Genomic DNA, 20,152 nt, shown 5'->3' on the forward strand with positions numbered 1-20,152 from the left:
ATGCAACCCTAAATTTTCACCCTTCTACCCCAACCCCTATTTTTTAATAATTTTCAATCCCAGTTGATAACTGATCAATTATCACTTGATCAATTATCCCTGCCAGCTGTCTACCGGTGATAGTCTTTCACTATTCGATAGATAGGTAATTGAAGAAAATGTACCAAAAGCAGCAACTCGAATACCCCTCTTTGGATCGACCTAACTAGACCGAGAAGTTTAACGAGGTAGCATGCGTCATTCACCAAACTGACATTTAGGCCTAGTGCACACGCATCGATTTTTATCGTATGGAAATAAAGAAGTTCCTATGCTCACCTTTGTTCCTCTAAAAGAATTTAATCATACAATATTTTTACGTACGATAATAATCAATGCGCGTGCGCTAGGCATTATTCATAATGCTGGCGAACACATTTCAACACGAAATTACCGTTATGTTTGTATGCTCATAGACGAGCCGTGTATCGGCTGCAATTGTTAAATCCGCGCGATCTGCCGTAGAAACGCTAGAACTAATAGTGGCTGATACTTCCGGACTTCCCCCTAAGCCTTATCTCACACCCTACACAGTTTTCGGTCATTATTATTGTTTGTATCACGAGCTCCCGCCAACAACGGCTATTGTTTTACACGTATACATTTTGTTACACGTTTACATTATTCTTATAGACTAGAGATAATTTACATGGCAAAACAGTTTGCTGGGTCAGCTAATATGAAGATTTTCAGGGGTGGAACATAGTTCGCCTGGTATAACATGTAGCAAAATAAAAATTAAGAAGCGTGAAATCTTCTCGTACTGTATAGCATGAGTGAGCGTGGTGACAATAGGTTAACTTCCAATGTTTGCAGACAACCCCTTCAATACTTTCTTCCTGAGACACAATGACGTGGCTTGATGTGACGTGATGGGTCGTGTTAATGCCACCATTTGAAATGCATTGTGAAACTTTTTGACTTGATGTGACGTGATGTAAAATGACGGTCCATGTTAACTGGCCTTTACTGTGACCAGTCACATAACAAGGCATTCCAAGAGGAGAGTGTTTTTCTTCATTACCGAATTTTGTTCCAGTAAATGCAGTCATAACAATCTTTAAGATTTGTATTAGGGATGTGCAGCTCATGTACAGGCTAGTTCAAATGAACTTGGACCAGAGAATCTGTATTTCTGAATTCCTAATGGAATTGTGCGAACTGCGTCTGATCCGAAGACCGAAACCGTTCCGTCAGTTCATATGATTCAGTTCAGACTCCAATTCCGAACTGTGCGACGTGCGTCAGATCGGAATATCGGAACTGTTTAGTTCACTCAGTTCAGTTCAGGTTCCAGCTCCAAACTGTGAGAACTGCGTCGGATCTGAAGATCGAAAACGTTCCGTTATTTCAATCTCCATTTCCGATCCTCCTCTCCCATGACGCTTCTTTATACCTACTACACGATTTTATTGTTTTTTTTTTACACATTTCCCCAGCATATAAATGTTTCTTTCCCATTTTAAAAATTAATTTTTGTGAACTGGGAAATAGGAACGAATTTTTCCTTTTTCTTATCCTATCAGATAAGAAAAATCAGATAAACGTCCTTGGTGACAATGAGGATAATTTAATATTTAGTGTTTCCCTCTACCCGGATTCCCAAGTAAGGACATGGGTTAAAATCGAAAGCAGTCAGTCCATACTAACAAAAAGATTGTGCTTACACTCATGAAACGTTAGTAGTAATGTTCATTTTGCATTTATTTCTATAGTTCATCCAATTTTTTAGGCAATAAAATTTTGCTCCTGATTTATTGGTGTAAGAGTTTTTCTACGTGCTCCTCTTTTTATTGGTACTTTAAAGATAAAATGAATTATATAGTTCATCTGAACTAATTCAGTCAGAAGAGCTATCTCAAAAGGAATGATTCCGTAAAAAGAAGCACTTTCCCCATCTCTTATATTGTATCATAACTTTTAATAATAAACGCCCTCTATTTTCCGTTTATTTACGTTCGTTCTTGTTTTTGAGGTTTGCTGTCCAAAGAGTATAATGATTTGTTAATAAAACTTATTTCATTGAATTTAATATATTTCTTTAGCATTTCTTAAAAGCAACATGATCGTATTAAATGTAAATGACTACATTTGGCATGTCTTTTCAGTTATAAAGATTTTAATCGATGCGATTCTATCGATACTAATAAGAATCTCGCCGCGCACTATTTGCGTATTGCATACGTAACTTTCAGAAGGCACCCATTTCTATCCTCCACGTGCATTGTGTAGTGAAACGTATAGTGACGTATGAGAGTCGAATGTGTGAAGATTGTCAGTAGTGAGAATAATTGGTAACATTTTGGACGCGCTGTCTGATAGTTTAGGTATTGACCACCCACTGGTAAGCGAGACATTGTCGTTGACGATGATTATTTATGCTGTTTGCATGATGAAGGGGCGGGGCTGTTAATTTTTCTAAGAATAGATTGTTGCCGGAGAAAAACATGTTACTTTTCCTGGTTTTCCTGTTCGTGAAAGCAGAGAGTGATTGTTACCTAGGATAGGACATTGTGGTTAAATGGGGATGTTGCACATGCCGTACAATCAGCACCATGGACTTTGTTGTTTATAATTATTTAAGTTTGAAGGAATAACGTTTGTCGATCGAATTGGTCGTAGAACTCGTGCACAATGCCATATTGCATTATTCATCATTTATTGACAAGTATTGTTATTACAAACACGTGATACTCAGTCCGCTGTGTGTGGGTGCCAAGATTTCTGAAAATAATTGAGGTTTGAAGTTTGTCATCGGACCAGACTTAACTAGCGTTGGAAAATAGACGTAATCAGTTGTCACATTTCAACTGAAGAAATCTTATTTCTAAACAGATAACAACCTTTATTCCTGAGTTGTATAAATACAAGATATTAGACAATTGTTTTTCAGTGGTGTATTAGTACGTTTAAATTTCTCATGTTTCGCTTATAGGAGAGTGATGGTGTCAACAACAGTAACAGAGAATGGCACAGAGAGCGGAAAGACTGTGGATCTTTCTGCTGGAGGTGAATACAGGTTGATCGGTTGGGATGTGGATGCAACTGGACGTACACTAATTGACGAAATTTGTCAAGTTGCTGCGTACACGCCAACTGACAAGTTCTCTCAGTACATTATGCCCTTCGGAGATTTGAATCCTGCTTCCCGGAGCAGGCATAATATGGCAGTGGTGACAATTGGACGATATAGAATGCTGAAGGATATTAAAGCTGGAAAGGTAAGATTATGTAAATTTGTTACCCATTTTTCCTCCCTCATAATTTCCGGAACATTTGAGGCGATGCCGGGTATAGAACACTTGGATATTTTCAAATTTCCTCCGTGTCTTGTGAATTTGATTATCATTATATTGGCTGCATATTTCCGTATAAAGATAAATCTCATTGTAAGAGTTGTCACGCTGAGAAGTATTAATTTATACAGCTACGTTTACATTCTGAATGTTATATAAATCCTCATGTCCTGTTATATTAAATATTTGTTCTTGATCAGTATGTTGAATGAAATTCGTTTTTCAGGTTTTAAAAACGAAGAGTGAAATTTCCGCCCTTACTGATTTCGTGCATTGGCTGGAGCAGATAAGTGGAAAGACAAAGCAGAGTCTTATTCTGGTTAGCCATGAAAACCAAAAATTGGCGTCATCGTTGCTGTTGGAGGCGTTGAGAAAGTACAACCTGCTGGATAGGTTTTGTGCAGTAGTGAAAGGATTCGTCAATGGTTTTTCTGTTGCAGAAGTGAAATGTGCAAAAACTGTTAAGGCTTTTACTCTTCGTACATTATCTCGGGTGCTTCTGGACAAGGAAGAAGACTTAAGTAGTGCTGTTGATAGGGCACGCCTTGCTTATCAGGTAAACATTAAACAGAAAGTTTTTGTTTATTCATTTAAACAGTATCTTGGTTTTGGCTGTCTACCTTCATTGTTGCATCAGTTAATGTTGCAATTCTGCACTACTGCTAAGGGATGACATAAGATTTGTTGCACTCAAGATTATAGCATTTCAGTTTCCAGTAGGATATTTAAATTTTTCTATTTATTGAAACAATTTTGGCAGTCCATTGTTGTTCATAGTGCTATGTGAGTAAGCAGAGGGTTGTTACAGCATAGTGAATTAATAGGAACTAGTTTGCTGGTGGGGGTATGTCAAATTTATCATGGTACATGGCTAAACATTTATTGGTTATTATGTTTAGTCTTTGAATGAACACTGATGAAATGAAGTTAAGGCCACGTAGCATTGTTGGTTGGGCACCATAATGGGTTGTTCTTATGCCTAATCACAAAACTTTTCTCCACAATGGCCCTTTTTCCCAAGTGGTGATTCAGGTGGGTATATTGATTGAAGGTTTTGTGTGTGTAATAAGAGGACTGGATGAAATGTAGTGCTGGCTACTAGATACTTCATATTGCACCAAGGGACTGTTGGGTTTAACATCACATCTGACAGGTGGGTCATCATATTTGTTTGGAATTTGATCCAGGTTATTATTGGAGACTGGTATTGATAAACTTACACTAAAAACTCTTTCCTGTTATGGCTGCATACAGGATTCTAAAACTTACGGGTGCATTAAAAATTAGTCCATGTAGGTAGATAATGTTTCAGAGCCCCTGAAATCCTCAGTTTTTCACTGGATGGTAGATTACACGGAAATTGAAGTTATGTCCATGAAACAGAAGATTTTCTGTTGTGTAACAAAATACCTTTCAAACATACCTTGCAGTTTCACTTGGAATGTTTGAGGGAATGTTAGGATTGGTAGGATTATTCTGAAAATGTTTGCATTGTTCATATTGTCAGAATTATAGCAGTAAATAAGAGAAATGTTGCCAACAGTGAGTGTATATACCTTGGTGTACGATGAAGATTTGCGTGTTACTAGACTGCATGGGGCACCAACAATTAAATCTGCTGTTACATAGGAAAAATTATAATTTTAGGGGTTTGTGGGAAAGCTCGAATTAACAGTGGAGAGGGGGTGATGAAACTAAGGCTGTGAGAATAATTTTCAGCTTTAGAAATTCCGTTGTGCAAACCCCTTCCTACACAAAAAATAGGTTATGAGAAACTGTTTCTTAACCTGTGGTCTAGGTTAGGTTGGAAGATGAATGTCACAGTTGTAGTAACAAATTGATTTGCATTATAGCCTTAAGAGAGTTTTCATTGATACAGTGATGAGCAATTTTCATTTCTAGTTGGAAAATGTACGTTCCATGCACAGAAAGGGTGAAACTGTTTTTCATATTCGTGCAGAAGTGCAGTAAGCAAAGTACTTTTTAATCATCTGATCATGAACACAGGCAGCTGGCCCCATTTTTCTCTTGCACTTAGATAATTAATGTAAATTTACTTTCCCTTCAATATTGTGATTACGATCTGTACTCCTAAAATTTCACTTGTTAATTTTATATGGGTATTGATTTACTGGCCAGATTCTCTTTCATAAATTGTCTGAAAGATAGTATAATTTGACAAACTGCAATTCTTTGGAGAGGTTACATGTTTCAGGTGTGCGTCGAGGAATGAATGTTGGGTAGTATGTGGTGACAAGAATCACTGCATAGTATCATTTCTTTGGTATTTAGTCATTCAGGGTGTAACCTGTTAAAACATAGCAGATTCGAATCCTTAGGCTGATTCTTAATTTCCATCACACACATTTGTTTTGTACTTCCTCCAGAGATGTTTTGTGATTAACATTCTTGTGGGTTGGAAATTGTTCAAACTGCTGCTTCAGCATACTTACGTGGAGATAGCTACTATGTTATGCATAATTAGCATAGAAATTACTTCTGTTAGTGCATTTATAATTACAAATTGTTAAAACAATGATTCTTGTAATCTACAATTTTAATTCTGCCTTAAGTACATTTTCAGGCAGTTGTTGGTAGCTGTTCTCATTAGTTATTTTGTATGCTTCTTAAATAAGGGTAACAATTTATTTCATTAGTTTAGGATATTTAACCATATCAGCGTGTTATTGTAATATGAACATATGTTGTTGCTGCACAGTCTGTTAACAGCAGTCGTAATTTTGTATTGTCATTGGCTTCACCAACTCAATGAAATTGTCACGTTCAGACATAACCATGGCCTCGGTCTTTGCTGTAAGTCAGTCAGTCAACATGTCACTTTCTTTCTGCTCTCCATATTGAAATCAAAAGTAATCAGTTTGAATCTTCATTTGAAAGATATAATTACATTTAGTGGTTCTCATTGGCTACTTATGAAGACTTAATTGTATTCACTTCTCGCCCTTCATCATGTGCAGCACCCAACAAGAGCCAGGTACACTGTAAGTGCACTTCAGCTGGAAACACAAGTACTCTGGAATCTTCAGACTGCCATGGACTGCAGATTCAGAACTATAATGTGTATGGATCATGCAAAGTACGCACAACATATTAAGTAATTGGGGCTTATCATTTAACACTGTGTAACAAAATGACAAAGCAGAAACTGTTTTAAAAGTGGAATTAGGGAATTTGTCACATGACCATGAAAAAGTATTGTGAATTATCTGCCCTTAGTTATGTAGGCTCTCAAGTTTTTATGGGTTTGAGTAATTTGTTTTCACGGAAATACAGAAGCGTCAGATTCCACCCATCTGCTTCGACCCATTACGTCACTAATACGGCAGAAACGACCATACACTAAGACTCCTATATGGCGCCTGTGATGTCATTACGTGAACATGACCAGAAACACGAAAATATGTTGGAAAAACCCACACACACATTCCACAAAAACCTAATGAAACTAAAGAGACAAGTGTGGGAAATTGGGGGTTTTTGGGTGGTGACAAAGTAAATATAAACAAATTTAGACATGCACCACCATACCAAACCACACAAAATGACGAAAACAGACAACACAAAACTCCCCAAATTCCACTAAACACAATTGCTCTGGAATCTGACACTTCCCATGACCTATATAGCTCATTATCAGCTCCCGATCCCACAAATTAGAATCGAACACTTCCCTTGACCTATATAGCTAAACAGCAACTCCATCCTTAAGACATCTCCACATACAGCCGTCCCTGGTTCGAGACGCCGGAACTTTAGTAAGCCTCATTTCTTCACGACATCGTCAAAAAAACCGAATAATTGGAGAAATTTTATTAGAGACAACACACTGTTCCCCGTCACCACAGACAACCGAAAACTGTTGACCTTGTCAGTCATATCTATACCTACAAAAGACAAAAAAGCAATTTACCAAAATTTACACACGACGAACAGAAAAAAACTACAATAATGTCGAAATAACAACTAAAATTTTAAACTCACTGAAAAAATATTCCGCTGAAAGCACAGTTCAGATACCACACACATGCAATGCTATCATGCAAATGAACCCCCGTACGCCACATAACACGTTACCCATAAACGCACCACCAGAGAGAACCACCGACCGCAACAATGCCACCTACAAACACGCCACAAATGCAAACTAAACCAAAAACATCACCTAACACACCACCAAAGAGCAACACCGACCACATCAAAAAGATACCCACAAACACGCCACAACAGCCTTCGTCACGGGTCAAAGCCTGCGGGTGGTATCAGACACTTCGGTCGACCCGTTTTCACTGTTGAAAATGTAGAATACGGTGCTTCAAAAAGATTCACTGGTTGCAATGTTGAAGCACAGTTACCTGGACTGTATTGTTACTATTACATGCTTGTTGGACATAGTGTGCTTTAGATAAGTTATTCAGTGATCATCCCTGTTTAGTATGTTGGTAGGATCTCAATCACTACTGTCTTGTTAGATAATTTAGCACACATCACATGTAATTGACCCAAACTGACTCTTCATAAAAGCAGATGTCTTAATAGTGTAGCACTGGAGCAATCAAATCTTGATGCTATTAAATTAAGGTTCAGAGAGTTGTGGCCTGAAGTTTTTACAATAATCTTCAATAAACATGACTGAAAATTTTGCAGTGTGTTTTAATCTGTGACAGTGTTGGCCTGTGCGCCAGGGATGCACAGACCATTGCAGCTAGCCAATTAGTGCTAAGTTTGTTTCCGCTTAATGTACTGTGAAAACTTAGGCACATTTGAGCATTCTGTTGTTTTATGTGTGTGAAATTGAGATTGGCTGATTTTTGTAGCATCCTTTCTTTTCTGCGAGTTTTCTCATAATGGGTGAAACACTTAGGTGCTAAGTGTTCCATGGACGGGCAAGGGATGTTACTTTCAAAGTGAACTGTCTTCAAATGTAAGGCAAATTCAGGCAAGCCAGTCTGTGACATTGCCAAGGTGTGCACTTTCTGCCGATTTGACAAAAGCAGCTGTCCTCGGGAGCTGCAACACAGGCCATTACTCCTGTTGCTGACTATAATCTATGATGCAGGATAAGGGTAAACAAATATTTATAGATACTGTGATTGTCAGTGTAATATCGGAACAAAGTACATATGTCAGCTACGTCATTTGTTAGGTAACAGAGAAAAGGAAAAGGGACAGACTGCTCCGGAAAACACTTGGTGCATGGATGTGTAGCTTAGAAAAGATCCATTTTCTTGATGTCTAAGTAACTTTAACAATATGGATTGAAACTAATTTTATAGCGAGTGACAATCTGTGTACCTGAAAATGTACATATTTTTATTCACTTGCATCCTGTACCATACTGTGTATTGTCCTCCTGAAGATTTTCTGAAGATATTTTTTTTTTCTCAGTTGAGGACTCCATAGTAGCCGTATCTGCTGCATACTGTGCTTTCTGGGCAAACCTTGTCAAAGGGCAGTTCTCTGGTGCACTGTACTCCAGGATTAATGCCCATACACTGCATCACTATCACCCTGCTGCTGTTGCCATTATTAAAAGCAGTACAGTGTGATAGACTCCCAGTTTAGTCTTCCAACCAAAAGACTTTTTTGATAGTCCATATGAAATTTGACTGTTTGGATTTTGGGTCTGCCCCTTTAGGCAAAAGTCAGGATGTATCAGGTTACTGTAAAGGGCTTGAGAATTCAATGACAGCTGCTAGGTTGGATTGTTCCTGGGAGTATAAAGTTTTTGAGTATTGTAACTTGCAGTGCTCGGACACATGAATATGGTCTGGGAGGGCACAATTCGTGTATTGGTTTTTTGTAAGTTGGACATATTGTGGGCCTCATTTTGAACACTTGGATGTTATTCTTAATGATCATGCCATAGTATTGTTGCAATTCGTCACTAATTTTGTCTGTCAGGCTACCCCTTACATTTTATTACAAGTTTTTCAAACTCAGTTGACACTTCCTGGACCTGATAGCCATCCTCTTCTGGACGTGACCCACACATATTTGTTTTTGTTTTAAGATTCATCATAAAACAAAGGCTTGGTTTTGTGATCTAAACCTATAACATTTTGTTGGAATTTGAAAGTATCTTACTTGTCGGAGGTCCACACTGACTTGTTTTTTGCTACCAATAGAATCAATGTAATTTTACGTTTGTAATACTGCAATCCATACTCTTCTCTCATGGGTTACTTTGATCTGAAGTAATGCATGTAACATTAGCATTTTAAGCACCTACAAACATTATTAAAAATAAATAGAAGACTTCTGTGAGAATTGCATATTTTATAATGGAATACATATCTAAAAATTTTACACTGTCTGTGCAGGTGGCAAGTGGTGGCCTGTGGGCTTGATCTGGCTGTTGGTTTCAATCTGTTCTGTAGTAGTAGTAGTAGTAGTAGTAGTAGTATGTGTTGAAGTGCCCAGTTGTAATCTGCCCGGGATGAATTCTCGGATGTCTGCTGATGCTCAGCTTGCTGGGGTTTGCAGCTCATAACACAGACCAGTGAAGGTTGTGGTAACATTTTGCAGCAGATGGATTTGAACAACAGACATGTTTCCTGTTTGAGGATGAAGTAATAGACAGTGTGCTGGTTTGTATACAGAGTGTGGGAACAGCTTGCTACCTTGAAGAGATGCAGGTGGAAGCATCCCATGTCCAGGTGTTCATTTTCGTTTACATTTGTGAAAGGTCTTTAGAGTTTTGCAATGAGTGTTAAGATCACTATCGTAAAATGTCGTAAGTAAATAAACAATGTTCACGATGTGTAAATAAATGTGAACATGAGGTGGGTGATCGTAATGAAAAGTGAACATACGACCTCGTAATTTAGCCAGAAGGGAAAGAGGAAGGGCTAGACCAATGGGGATTTGTCACAACTCTCACTGTTGCAACAAATTTTGGACAGACTAAATAACATTAATCCAATTAAGAATTTAAATAACAATTTGAATACAGAATGTAAGTTATGGCAGATAATGTCGATTATATGCCATACGATCATTTCATTTCATTTTCATGTCGATTATAACTTGGACAAAATTGCTGTTTGCCAGACTGATACAAATTCAAGACACATTTAAACAACCATAAATGACCAAAACTTCATGAGCAGACGGCACCAATAAAAAATTTAATGAAACTCTACTGGCCACATAATAGGCCACTGCCAAAAATTATTATTTTACAACACAAACTAACCAAGGGAGATAAGATTTAAAACCTCATAAAACAGACATGTAGTAAGGTTTACAGGGTTCCACGATAATATTCAAATTACTGAAATTTACATTAAATAAGAATGACCATTGAGATCTTAACCACTGGTAAAATGTTTAAATAATTTGAAAAAGCAAAAAGGTTATAAAAATGAAGCCTCTTCTAATTAACAAATAGAATGACAGTGTTACTCTAAAATTTCAACTAAAACTTTAAATTGCAGCATTAGAGGCCATGGCTGTGCTTGGAAGAAGTAGCATTGCATAGGACAGCGAGAGCTTTCGCTGCCCATGGCTTTTGCACCCAGAATCGCATAAATAGGTTGCTTTGAAAGCTATCTGGGGCCAGAACGAGTAGGTCTAACAAGGATCGGTAAACAGTACTGGTGTCAGAATGCAAGCAGTCTTCACAAATTCCCTGTAGCAACATTCCAGTAAGTGCAAGCTCAGGTCACAGCAAAGATATAATTAAGTTATTACTCTCCCAATAGTTCATGCAGTTTCTCACGGAGTGATACTAAAAAATTTGACCTCTAAGAAGTTAACAAATTTGACACCACAACTAAAACTTAAATTTTCATATAAACCACTTAAATAAAACAAGATATACATGATCTGAAGTGGAATAAACAGTACATTATTCTCAACAAATGACATAATTTAGCAGTCTAGGAAGATGGTTAATATTCTGCCAAATGAAAACCACAATTTGAGCACAGCATTTATCCAGGGTGTTTAAATCAAACAGTAGTCACAAAGTTCAGGACCCTGATAACATTTGCACAACACCAGTCCACTTTCACACCAGGAATAGACACTCTGTTAATATTGAACATTAACCAATACTGCGAGAATTGGACTACTCTTGTGGGCACAGCAAGCAGACCCTCCAGGCCACACCAGAGGCAGTTGCTCTCATGGGCAAGTCTTAAGAGACAAAGACAAGAGCATATAGATGTCTATAAAGTATGACAAGCTGTCATGCCTCAGAAAACATGAATGTATATTCAAAAACACATTTGGCAGAATTTGTTCATGTGGCTTATTGGGAAGGGGTACCTCATAAACTGTCACTGAGGCTGTACTTAACTGCTATGAGTGCTATTGTTGTTTCAAGTGATAAGGTGACCTGACAGCTTAAGTATTTGAGTAAAGGCTGTCGGTCACCAAAGATTGCCCATGACTGCTTTAAGGGATGATAGTGTAATTTAGGACTTCCAGTTAGAAGAGTTCAGATATATGCTTCAGTTACTCAACTGCTCTTTAATGTGGGAAGTGGTAGTGTTGTCTTTCACATATTTAATCATTAATTTCAAACAAATCATTTACTGCATAGTTTTGATAAAATTTCTTAGATGTATTTATCAAAATTATAGAAAATTAAATCTCATCCCTGTGACATTCCCAGTAATAGATCAGTAATTGTGTGTGTGTTGCTGCCCACTAAAGGATTTTCTTGTTAACTGCTGCTTGAGTGTCAGGATGGGTATGTTCCAAAAGTCAGGAGTGGCAAACATACAGAGATAAAAATTTTGGTGTTTTGGGAAGTAGAGGTGCTGGTGATCAGCCTAATGTATTTAATTCTCGTTTGGCACATGGCCTGCTGTGTTGGCTATTTCGTAGGTGCATGCAGTGCCTTACCAAACTTTGCTGGTTGCATATTGACAACCCCCCCCCACAACCTCTGCTCCCTGAAATTTTGTCAGTTGGGGGGAGGGGGGGGGGGGGAGTGAGAGAGTGGTGGTAGACTTAATAACAGATGTTAAGTGCCTTGAAACAAGTATTGCCTGTTGTTATTGATCTCTTCCATGCAGGTCAAGTATATTTTTCCATGTTTTTTAAATAGGTTTGATAGTGTAAATGGAATCTCCTTTGATCAAAACATTGACAATTTACATCTTGAGCTTTCCATTATCATAGTGCAAATCTGTTTGTCACAATGATTCCTTAACTGTACAAAAGTGTGCACATGGTTTTAAAACTGCTTGGCAGGAGTGATTGAGGGCAAAAGATGAGTTGGAATAAGATTAGCAAAGCTCTTCCTGTGGGAAATACATTTTACATGTTCCAAACTTTGAATATGATTTTAAAAAATGGGTGCAAATGGAAGGAGATATTTGAGCTGCACAAAGGGTTGCTTGTTAAGTTTTGTGTGTTTCTGATCAAAACAGCTTACATGTAAATAACTGTTGACATAGAACTATGCCAGTTAGAGCACACCTCACAAGAGCAGTGCTGTGGAATGTTCTGTTGTTGAGATTGAGGCTTGGTTGTGTAGTGTAAGTGGAAAATAGATTGGGTGCTGTAACTAGAACTTAAATTTTCTTATCCTCGTTCACAAAGAATAATACAGATATAAGGCATATAAATGTCTCTGAAGTACTGGGGTCAGTGAACAAAAAACAAACCTTTTATTGATAAAGGGCAGTGATACACAAAGTAATAATACTGAAACTTTTTCTCAATGCACGTTGTTGTTACTGTAAAAATAACTGTTTCCAACTTAGTGTGGGAAGTGGTGGAAAGAAATCTTCATTCTCTAATGTTAATATTACCTTATTTTGCACTTGTCCACATTACCTATAACTAAGTGGTGGTAACTTTTTTGCTCCATGAGACACCTCAATAGTTAGGTCCATACATCTGGTCCAGCAAATCATTTGTTCCAATCATATCACTGCAGTAAGTTTACACGGCAAGTTTATTGTACAGAGATATTTATTTAGAGCTGTATACTGTCAAAACTTAATCATAGTCAGCAGTTGGTTTTACCTGTCTAACAATTGCCCTGCCTTGCCTAGAAATAGCTAAGATTGTCCCCAAACATAATTTATTATGACAGTGTTGCTGACATCTTTGTGCCAGACACACAGTGTGGTCAGTTAATTTTGTCTCTTTAAGGGCAAAATCAGCAGCTTGCCATATACAGGAGCTAGACTTGAATATGTCACTGTAATCTTGTTGATTTTGTGAACTTAACTGTTTCCAGAATCTGCTGAACATACGAACATATTGTTTGTTACAGATTGTGCATCACTTACTTGATGAGCGACAGGAAAATAAAGGTAGTGGAGATGCATCTGTTGCTGTAGTGGAGAGCTTAAAAGAATTCATTTGGACACTGGATAAAGAGGAGGAACACATTGCCTTGTTAAAAAAGTTTATTGAGCGACAGAACTCTTTGAGGCCAATATTCAGGCCTATGATGCGTATCGACAGAAAGGAGTCGGCGAAGGCATCTGCACTTCGTAGGGCTCTGGCGCAGGCTGGTGTAAACTACGAAGATCTTTCAGCCGCACATTCCAAAGATGGAAGTAATGGTATAAATGAATTGATAACATCAAAAGTAACTAATATTAAGCCCAATGAACTGGAAGAATTGAAGAAAATTGTGAATGGACATTTTAATCCTGAATCTAAGAAGAAATCTGATGAAACACCCCAGAAAGTTGTCCCTGAAAAATCAGTCTCTGAAGGTGCAAGTGCATCAAGTACACCTGATACAAATAACTCTCCAGTGAAGGAGCCGAGCACTGGTGCTAATAATACTTCTGCTACTGCCTCGTCTCAGAGCAATGACACCTCACCTCAGAAAAGTGTTAATACTGGTGCATCCTCTCCAGCTACTCCGGAATCAAACTAATAGTAGTAATGAGACATCTAATGAGTGCCTTACTTTCCAGAGATGTTTTGTTTACCAGAAATGCATCATTTATGCCAGTGTTGCCTTAATCAGTTAAATTGTTAGGTCTCTATTAAAGTATTTAGTTAAGAGAACATTAATTTGTCAGAAGAATAATTTGCTTTGATCTTGGTGGAATGAGAAGTAAGATTCATCATTTATATTTTATTTTCAATCTCAAATACAGATGAATTAAGTTTGCTACAGTTCTGCTAGACCGTTCATTGATTCACTGATTTAAATGAAGTACTCACTGTGTACTGTAAACGCCAGGAAATGGTTTTTTCTTCAGATCTCATTGTAAAAACTGTTAAATAAAAGCAATATGTACATATGTACTAAGGAAATTTTTTATTTAATGTTAATTTTCATATTATTTATAAATATATAAAGCTTTAAGTTTCTGCTGCCTTTAGTGTTTATCAGAAATATACAGAGACCTTCAAATTGGATGCGTATTCTGAAAGCTTGTTACTGAGATTGTCACCAAACTCCTGTACATTAAAGCAGAGGTATTAGTTTTAATGTATAACTTTTGTAGCAATTGCTTTTCAATTATATAACATGCATCACACAGCAGTATTTGTTTTTTAAACCCTGTCACTAAATGTGGAGTCCAACTTTTCAGTGAAGATCAACTAGTTCTTCAGTTTCACAAATTTCTTGTGGTGTAAATTTTCATTCGTGTTGACAAATAAGGTATAGATTTTTGGAAAATTGCCAGATGCATGACAGTCCATTAAATTAAATATTTGCCCAAAGGCATGAATGTAGTTTTTTTGGGGGGGCTTGCCAAATTCCATTACAAATGTTTTTCCTTTTAGTGAATCAATAAGTAAACAATAAGCTACTATTCAGGCACAAAAGTATACAGAATGGTGTTAGATAGTGAACACACATCAGCTGAGTAAAACTTACATGCACCCAAAAACCTGAATGTGCTCTCAAGATTCAGGTCTTAGTCCTTATCCAAAACAGTACACAAATGCAATAATGCCACAAATATGTGCAACAGTAAGAACAGTGACAACTTGTTTGCAGTAACATAACCCTTGCGGTATTGGGAAGTTTCAATGCTACAGATATTGTGTGCTGACAAGGAAACCTTCCCCATTGCAGCCTCTGATTTAATGGTAAGATGGGCCAGTGTATAGCCCATAAACACACCATGCATGAAGACAGGCAGGTGTACTGAACCATGAAAAAAAGCTAAATAGAAACGATGAATGGTCCAAGCACAAGTGCAACATTCAGTTAAATGTAAGAACCATAGCATCGTGATTAAGTGGTCACGGTTTTAGACTGCAAAGTAGGCAAGCTGGGTTCTGAACACCTTTTCTGTGTCTTTTCTGTTTTTCTTCACAGCTTTATGTACTGTCTGGTCACTGAAATGTGTGTTCTTTCTGTGGTCTTGGTAGTTCATACTATACATTGGCTATAGAATGTCATGTAAGAACACATTACCGTTGCAAGTAAATGTGATGAATAGTGAGACCAGGTAAGATACCACATGGAAGTCTCATAGAATTGAAAACATAAATGGATGTCAGCTACAAATAAATGGAGGTGAACTATATTACAACAAAGGAAATGTCAAAACGTCTGAAATGGAATGCAACTTCAAAAATGTTAAACATAAACGATTTGACAGAGCACTGATAAACTGTGATGGTGAAATTGTTTATTTGTTGCAACTTATGTGGCAATTTTCATTATTTGTGCGAGTGCTGACATTCACATTCGTACGAATACCTAAATCGGTGAAGGGGGGATATATCTCTCGTCAGCATTGATGGATACAATAAAACCTTAAGGGAGGGGTGCTAAAGATATCTTGAGCTACCATTACCCTAACCGTAATTAAAAATAAGTCTCGTGCAGAGTTTAAGAAAGTTCTATTTAAACTGACATTGAATGTTCTCTGTACAAAAAAAGTGTAATATTTGCGACTTCTATCAAATAAATGAGACGGAGTAACATATCAAAATCACTAGAATGGCTGCGACTTCTTGTAGGTGTATGTTAGATATGTGCCTGACAGAAACGCGCAATACCATGACGCAGATGTTTGAGCTACTTTGGAAAGTACAAAAACTCAATTCAGTTAAGTCACTGATGAAAGAAATGAACAAATAGTGTGTGGGCTGACTGGTAGGGGCAGTGCGGGTGGCTCTGCAAGGGGGAAGGGGGGGGGGGGGGGTGGTGTGTGCACGTGATGTGAGTACACAGTTTAATGCTATTGGGTCGTTACAGTGGGGTAACACTTGTATGCAGAGACAATGACATGAGTTTACTTTATTATTGTTATTTATTTAAACCATGCTTTATCTTGTATAAAGTCTGCTTGTTTTATTGTTGTTTAAAATGATTTTGCTCATACATCTTTACTGTGGTAGCATAAGACAACTTTTTTTTGTGTGTGTACAGAGTGCTCGTGTTATGAAAATCGTGTGCCCTCTCAATTATAAAATTAAAAAACAAAAAAGATGAATTGGGCATTTTAGCCACGTTGTCAGTTTGGAGGAATTACTCTTCTGTTCGTAAGAATACCACAGTGAGCCTCATACTAGTGTGTTGCCCTAGAGCTCTGCTACCTGTGTTATTTGTGGGGAACTGCACAATGACTCTGTAAGATTAAGTGCTAAGTTTATTTTAAACCACTTGGAAGCCTATTCCGTTATTCTTGTGATTGTGTTTAGGCTTTAACCCCAGTAAGAAATTTACAAGTAGGAACTGCTACATAAATTATAACACTTTAAACGTTGAAATTTTGATTTATTTAGTATTAGTTTAGGTTTGTTACCACATGGCAAAAAAAAAAAAAAAAAAAAAAAAAAATTCCAATGATATGAGGCATCAATGATAAAAAAAAATCAGTCTTGCTTGCAGTGAAATATAAAATCACTTTGCGTTTCACACACTTTACTGTGACTAGCCAATAGCATGATGGAACCTTGGTCCATCCTTACATATACACAATAGGCAAATGTTTGAATGTGTCTTTTTCATCCAGTACAGCAGTTGGCCCTTTCTTCCCTTTTTAATATAGGAGCTCTCAATAGAGCTACTTCTAGCACTTGCTTGATTTCTTGCCTCACTTTTCCCTGAGAACAGCAAGCCTCTATGTCTCTACATGTGGCCTTCTGGAACTCTGTATTCTACTTGAGAGTGCTTCTCCTCTGTCAAAAAACAAAGCATTCAGTAATCAGATCAACTACATGAGAAAATATTCCATGGTACAACTTTTTTAAATGTATCCAGATCCTGTAATAGGCTACTACTGAATCAACAGGATCTGCACTTCTATGAACCCCGATTATATTGTTCAACTGCCTAGGGGTAAGCCACTTTGAATTCTGCAACTTTGTGCAATAAATTTCCACATCAGTCATTAGGTTTGCTTTCTAAAATTTCTGAACAATGTCACAGATCTGTTCTCACGCTGCTTTATAGCAGAATAATGTAAATTTCTCGTGGAACAGTCAAACTTTCACAATCCATCCTGATTCGTTTTTCCTCTAGTTCAATTTATAAATCTAATCTACACAACCAGTTGTCAAAAAATATTTTACAATTTTTGAAAAGTCGCTTGTGTGCATTAATGTTCTCAAAATATCCCTGACCTAATGACTTATGACCTCATATAGTTAATTTGGTACAACTGATGTGTGCTGGCAAAGTATACAATGCTGATTTATGTAAGTCTTTTAGTAGTTTCCTGCTACTGTTATGAAAGTATTCTCTAATTATCAACAGTTATGAAAAGAGTGGATTGCTAAAAAAAAATTGACTTAGCCAGAGCGGCCGGAGATAGCAGCCATGTGTTGATGAGGTGTGCCTGCTTGTGTGAATATGTTCCTCCTCCTCCTTCGTCTTTTGTCTTCTTCTTTTGTTTTCCTAAAGAAGGCTTTGCCTGAAAGCTCAGTGTTTAACAGTCTTCTCACAGCACCCGTCGGTAAATTATCATCTTTACAGATATAGAAATCTATCGTTTTCATCATTGTTGATATTTCAGTCTGGACTTTCCGTTAGTCTCCAGTTAATAAACTCAAAACATTTTCTGTTGATGTTGTTTGGGGGGGGGGGGGGGGGGGGGCGGGGGAGCAGGCTGTTCTCCCAAAACTGCTGTCATTTGTATTTCTAAACCTATTACTTTAGTACAACACTCAGGTGTTCAATGCAATGCTTTATTAGAACTGTGGCCCAGGACACTGCTGTTTATGAATATAGCAACTCTCCGTTTCGTAATATTATGAGCACAGTAATAATATTAACTTGTATCCAGCTGAGTCGTGCATTTGGTTTAAAAATGATAGTTGTGTCTTCACTACCTTGGGCTTCCTTTACTATTTCAGACAACCCACTGCATGACTACTTACTGGAAGAATCTTGGTCTGTTTTAACTAGGATAACTGCTAATAATCAAAACTTTTACCTTTTTTGTCAAAATGTTCCCAAACTTCTCAGGCTGTCTGCACACTTTTGTGCACGGTATTCAGAGTTGCCAATCTATTGGAGACACTGTCAATCATTTTTTGCTACTGTGTGACAGTTTCCTCACTTGTCCATAATGATTTTTTGCTGGTAAAGTTTATACAGGATCACAGAGGATTAGCTTCTTAAATTAAAAGCAAAATACAGTTTTAAATTTTCTCAGTTGTTAGTGAAGTGTATGTATTAGTGTTGTGTTCACCATTGTGTTGCTTAAAGTAGCCTGTTCTGGCACTCTTGTTTCTTTGGTTTTCATTATTGTATCTTGAGATTTGTTTAAAAAAAGTATAGAAGGTTGGCAGGTGTCACTCTAATAAATTTTTTAATTTTGGAGAATTAAGGTTAAGTCATCTAGTCCAAGTACTGAATGTACTTCCATGCCTGTATTTTTAGCTACCCAAAACCATAAACCTATCACCTGACTGATTGTTAATGTTTGTTTTGCAGCCAGGAAAAGGATATCCATCTTCACTCTTCTACAGTCTTATTACATTTCATTCCTGTCTTTCATGTAGCATTCTTTGGTGCAGTGATCCACTGTCTGAAAAATAAATGCAACAGTGCCTCTGTAAGATCATCTGTTCATATCAAACTTGACGGCTGCTAACAATAGTGGCCGAGCGTTTCTAGGCACTTCAGTCCAGAACCGCGCTGCTACTACGGTCACAGGTTCGAATCCTGCTTCGGGCATGGATGTGTGTGATGTCCTTAGGTTAGTTAGGTTTTAAGTAGTTCTAAGTCCAGGGGACTGATGACCTCAGATGTTAAGTCCCATAGTACTTAGAGCCATTTGAACCATTTTGCTAATAATATCACTACTTTGCCAGCTGTCGTAGATTAGATACCAGAAGGTCCATCTCATAGCCTGACCACCTCTTTCCAAACTGCAGTCTTCACTTGCACATCGTGCTGAAGCGTTAGGAAACTGAAACTATCCTGACCATTTTATCTAGGAAAATATCTATGGCTTATCTCCACACACACACTAGGTACTGGATACCTTATAAAAAGGCATAAAAGACTACCCCGGTCATCAGTTGGTACCAGCTGGGATTGGAACAACCAAAGGGAGTTTTCACCAGGGCTTTGAAACCTCCCTGTTGTGTCTTAAATGTTGACCACTGTGTGGCCCTTGGCAGCCATAGTAGAGCCTCTCACCTAACGTCACACACCTGGCCTGGTGGTGAAATGTCCATCGCTTAGTGTGCAGCAGTCAGTGTGTTAAAATATAGACTATTTGCCTCATGATATTCGAAGTGGTATTCTGCTTCACACAAGGTACAAATTTCCTTTCAGTATCTGGACCACTTCTGCTCCAGTCCTTCTGTCTGTCATTCCTAGGGTAGAGTGTAATGCTTTCTGTGTCTGTAGCATTAATGAATGTGCCTTCCAGATGGTGCTAAAGCAGGAG

At 37.7% G+C, this 20,152-nt stretch overlaps 1 protein-coding gene across 1 annotated transcript; it reads left to right on the forward strand.

Moving 5' to 3' along the window:
• Positions 1-2,215: 2,215 nt before the first annotated feature.
• Positions 2,216-14,824, forward strand: LOC124794969 (maternal protein exuperantia). Its single transcript, XM_047258697.1, has 4 exons — positions 2,216-2,383; positions 2,975-3,260; positions 3,562-3,891; positions 13,594-14,824. Exons 2-4 carry the CDS (start codon positions 2,982-2,984, stop codon positions 14,209-14,211), a joined length of 1,227 nt encoding a protein of 408 aa, XP_047114653.1. The 5' UTR covers positions 2,216-2,383; positions 2,975-2,981; the 3' UTR covers positions 14,212-14,824.
• Positions 14,825-20,152: the final 5,328 nt, after the last annotated feature.

Source organism: Schistocerca piceifrons, chromosome 4, assembly GCF_021461385.2.
Source record: "Schistocerca piceifrons isolate TAMUIC-IGC-003096 chromosome 4, iqSchPice1.1, whole genome shotgun sequence".
Lineage (NCBI taxonomy): Eukaryota > Metazoa > Arthropoda > Insecta > Orthoptera > Acrididae > Schistocerca > Schistocerca piceifrons.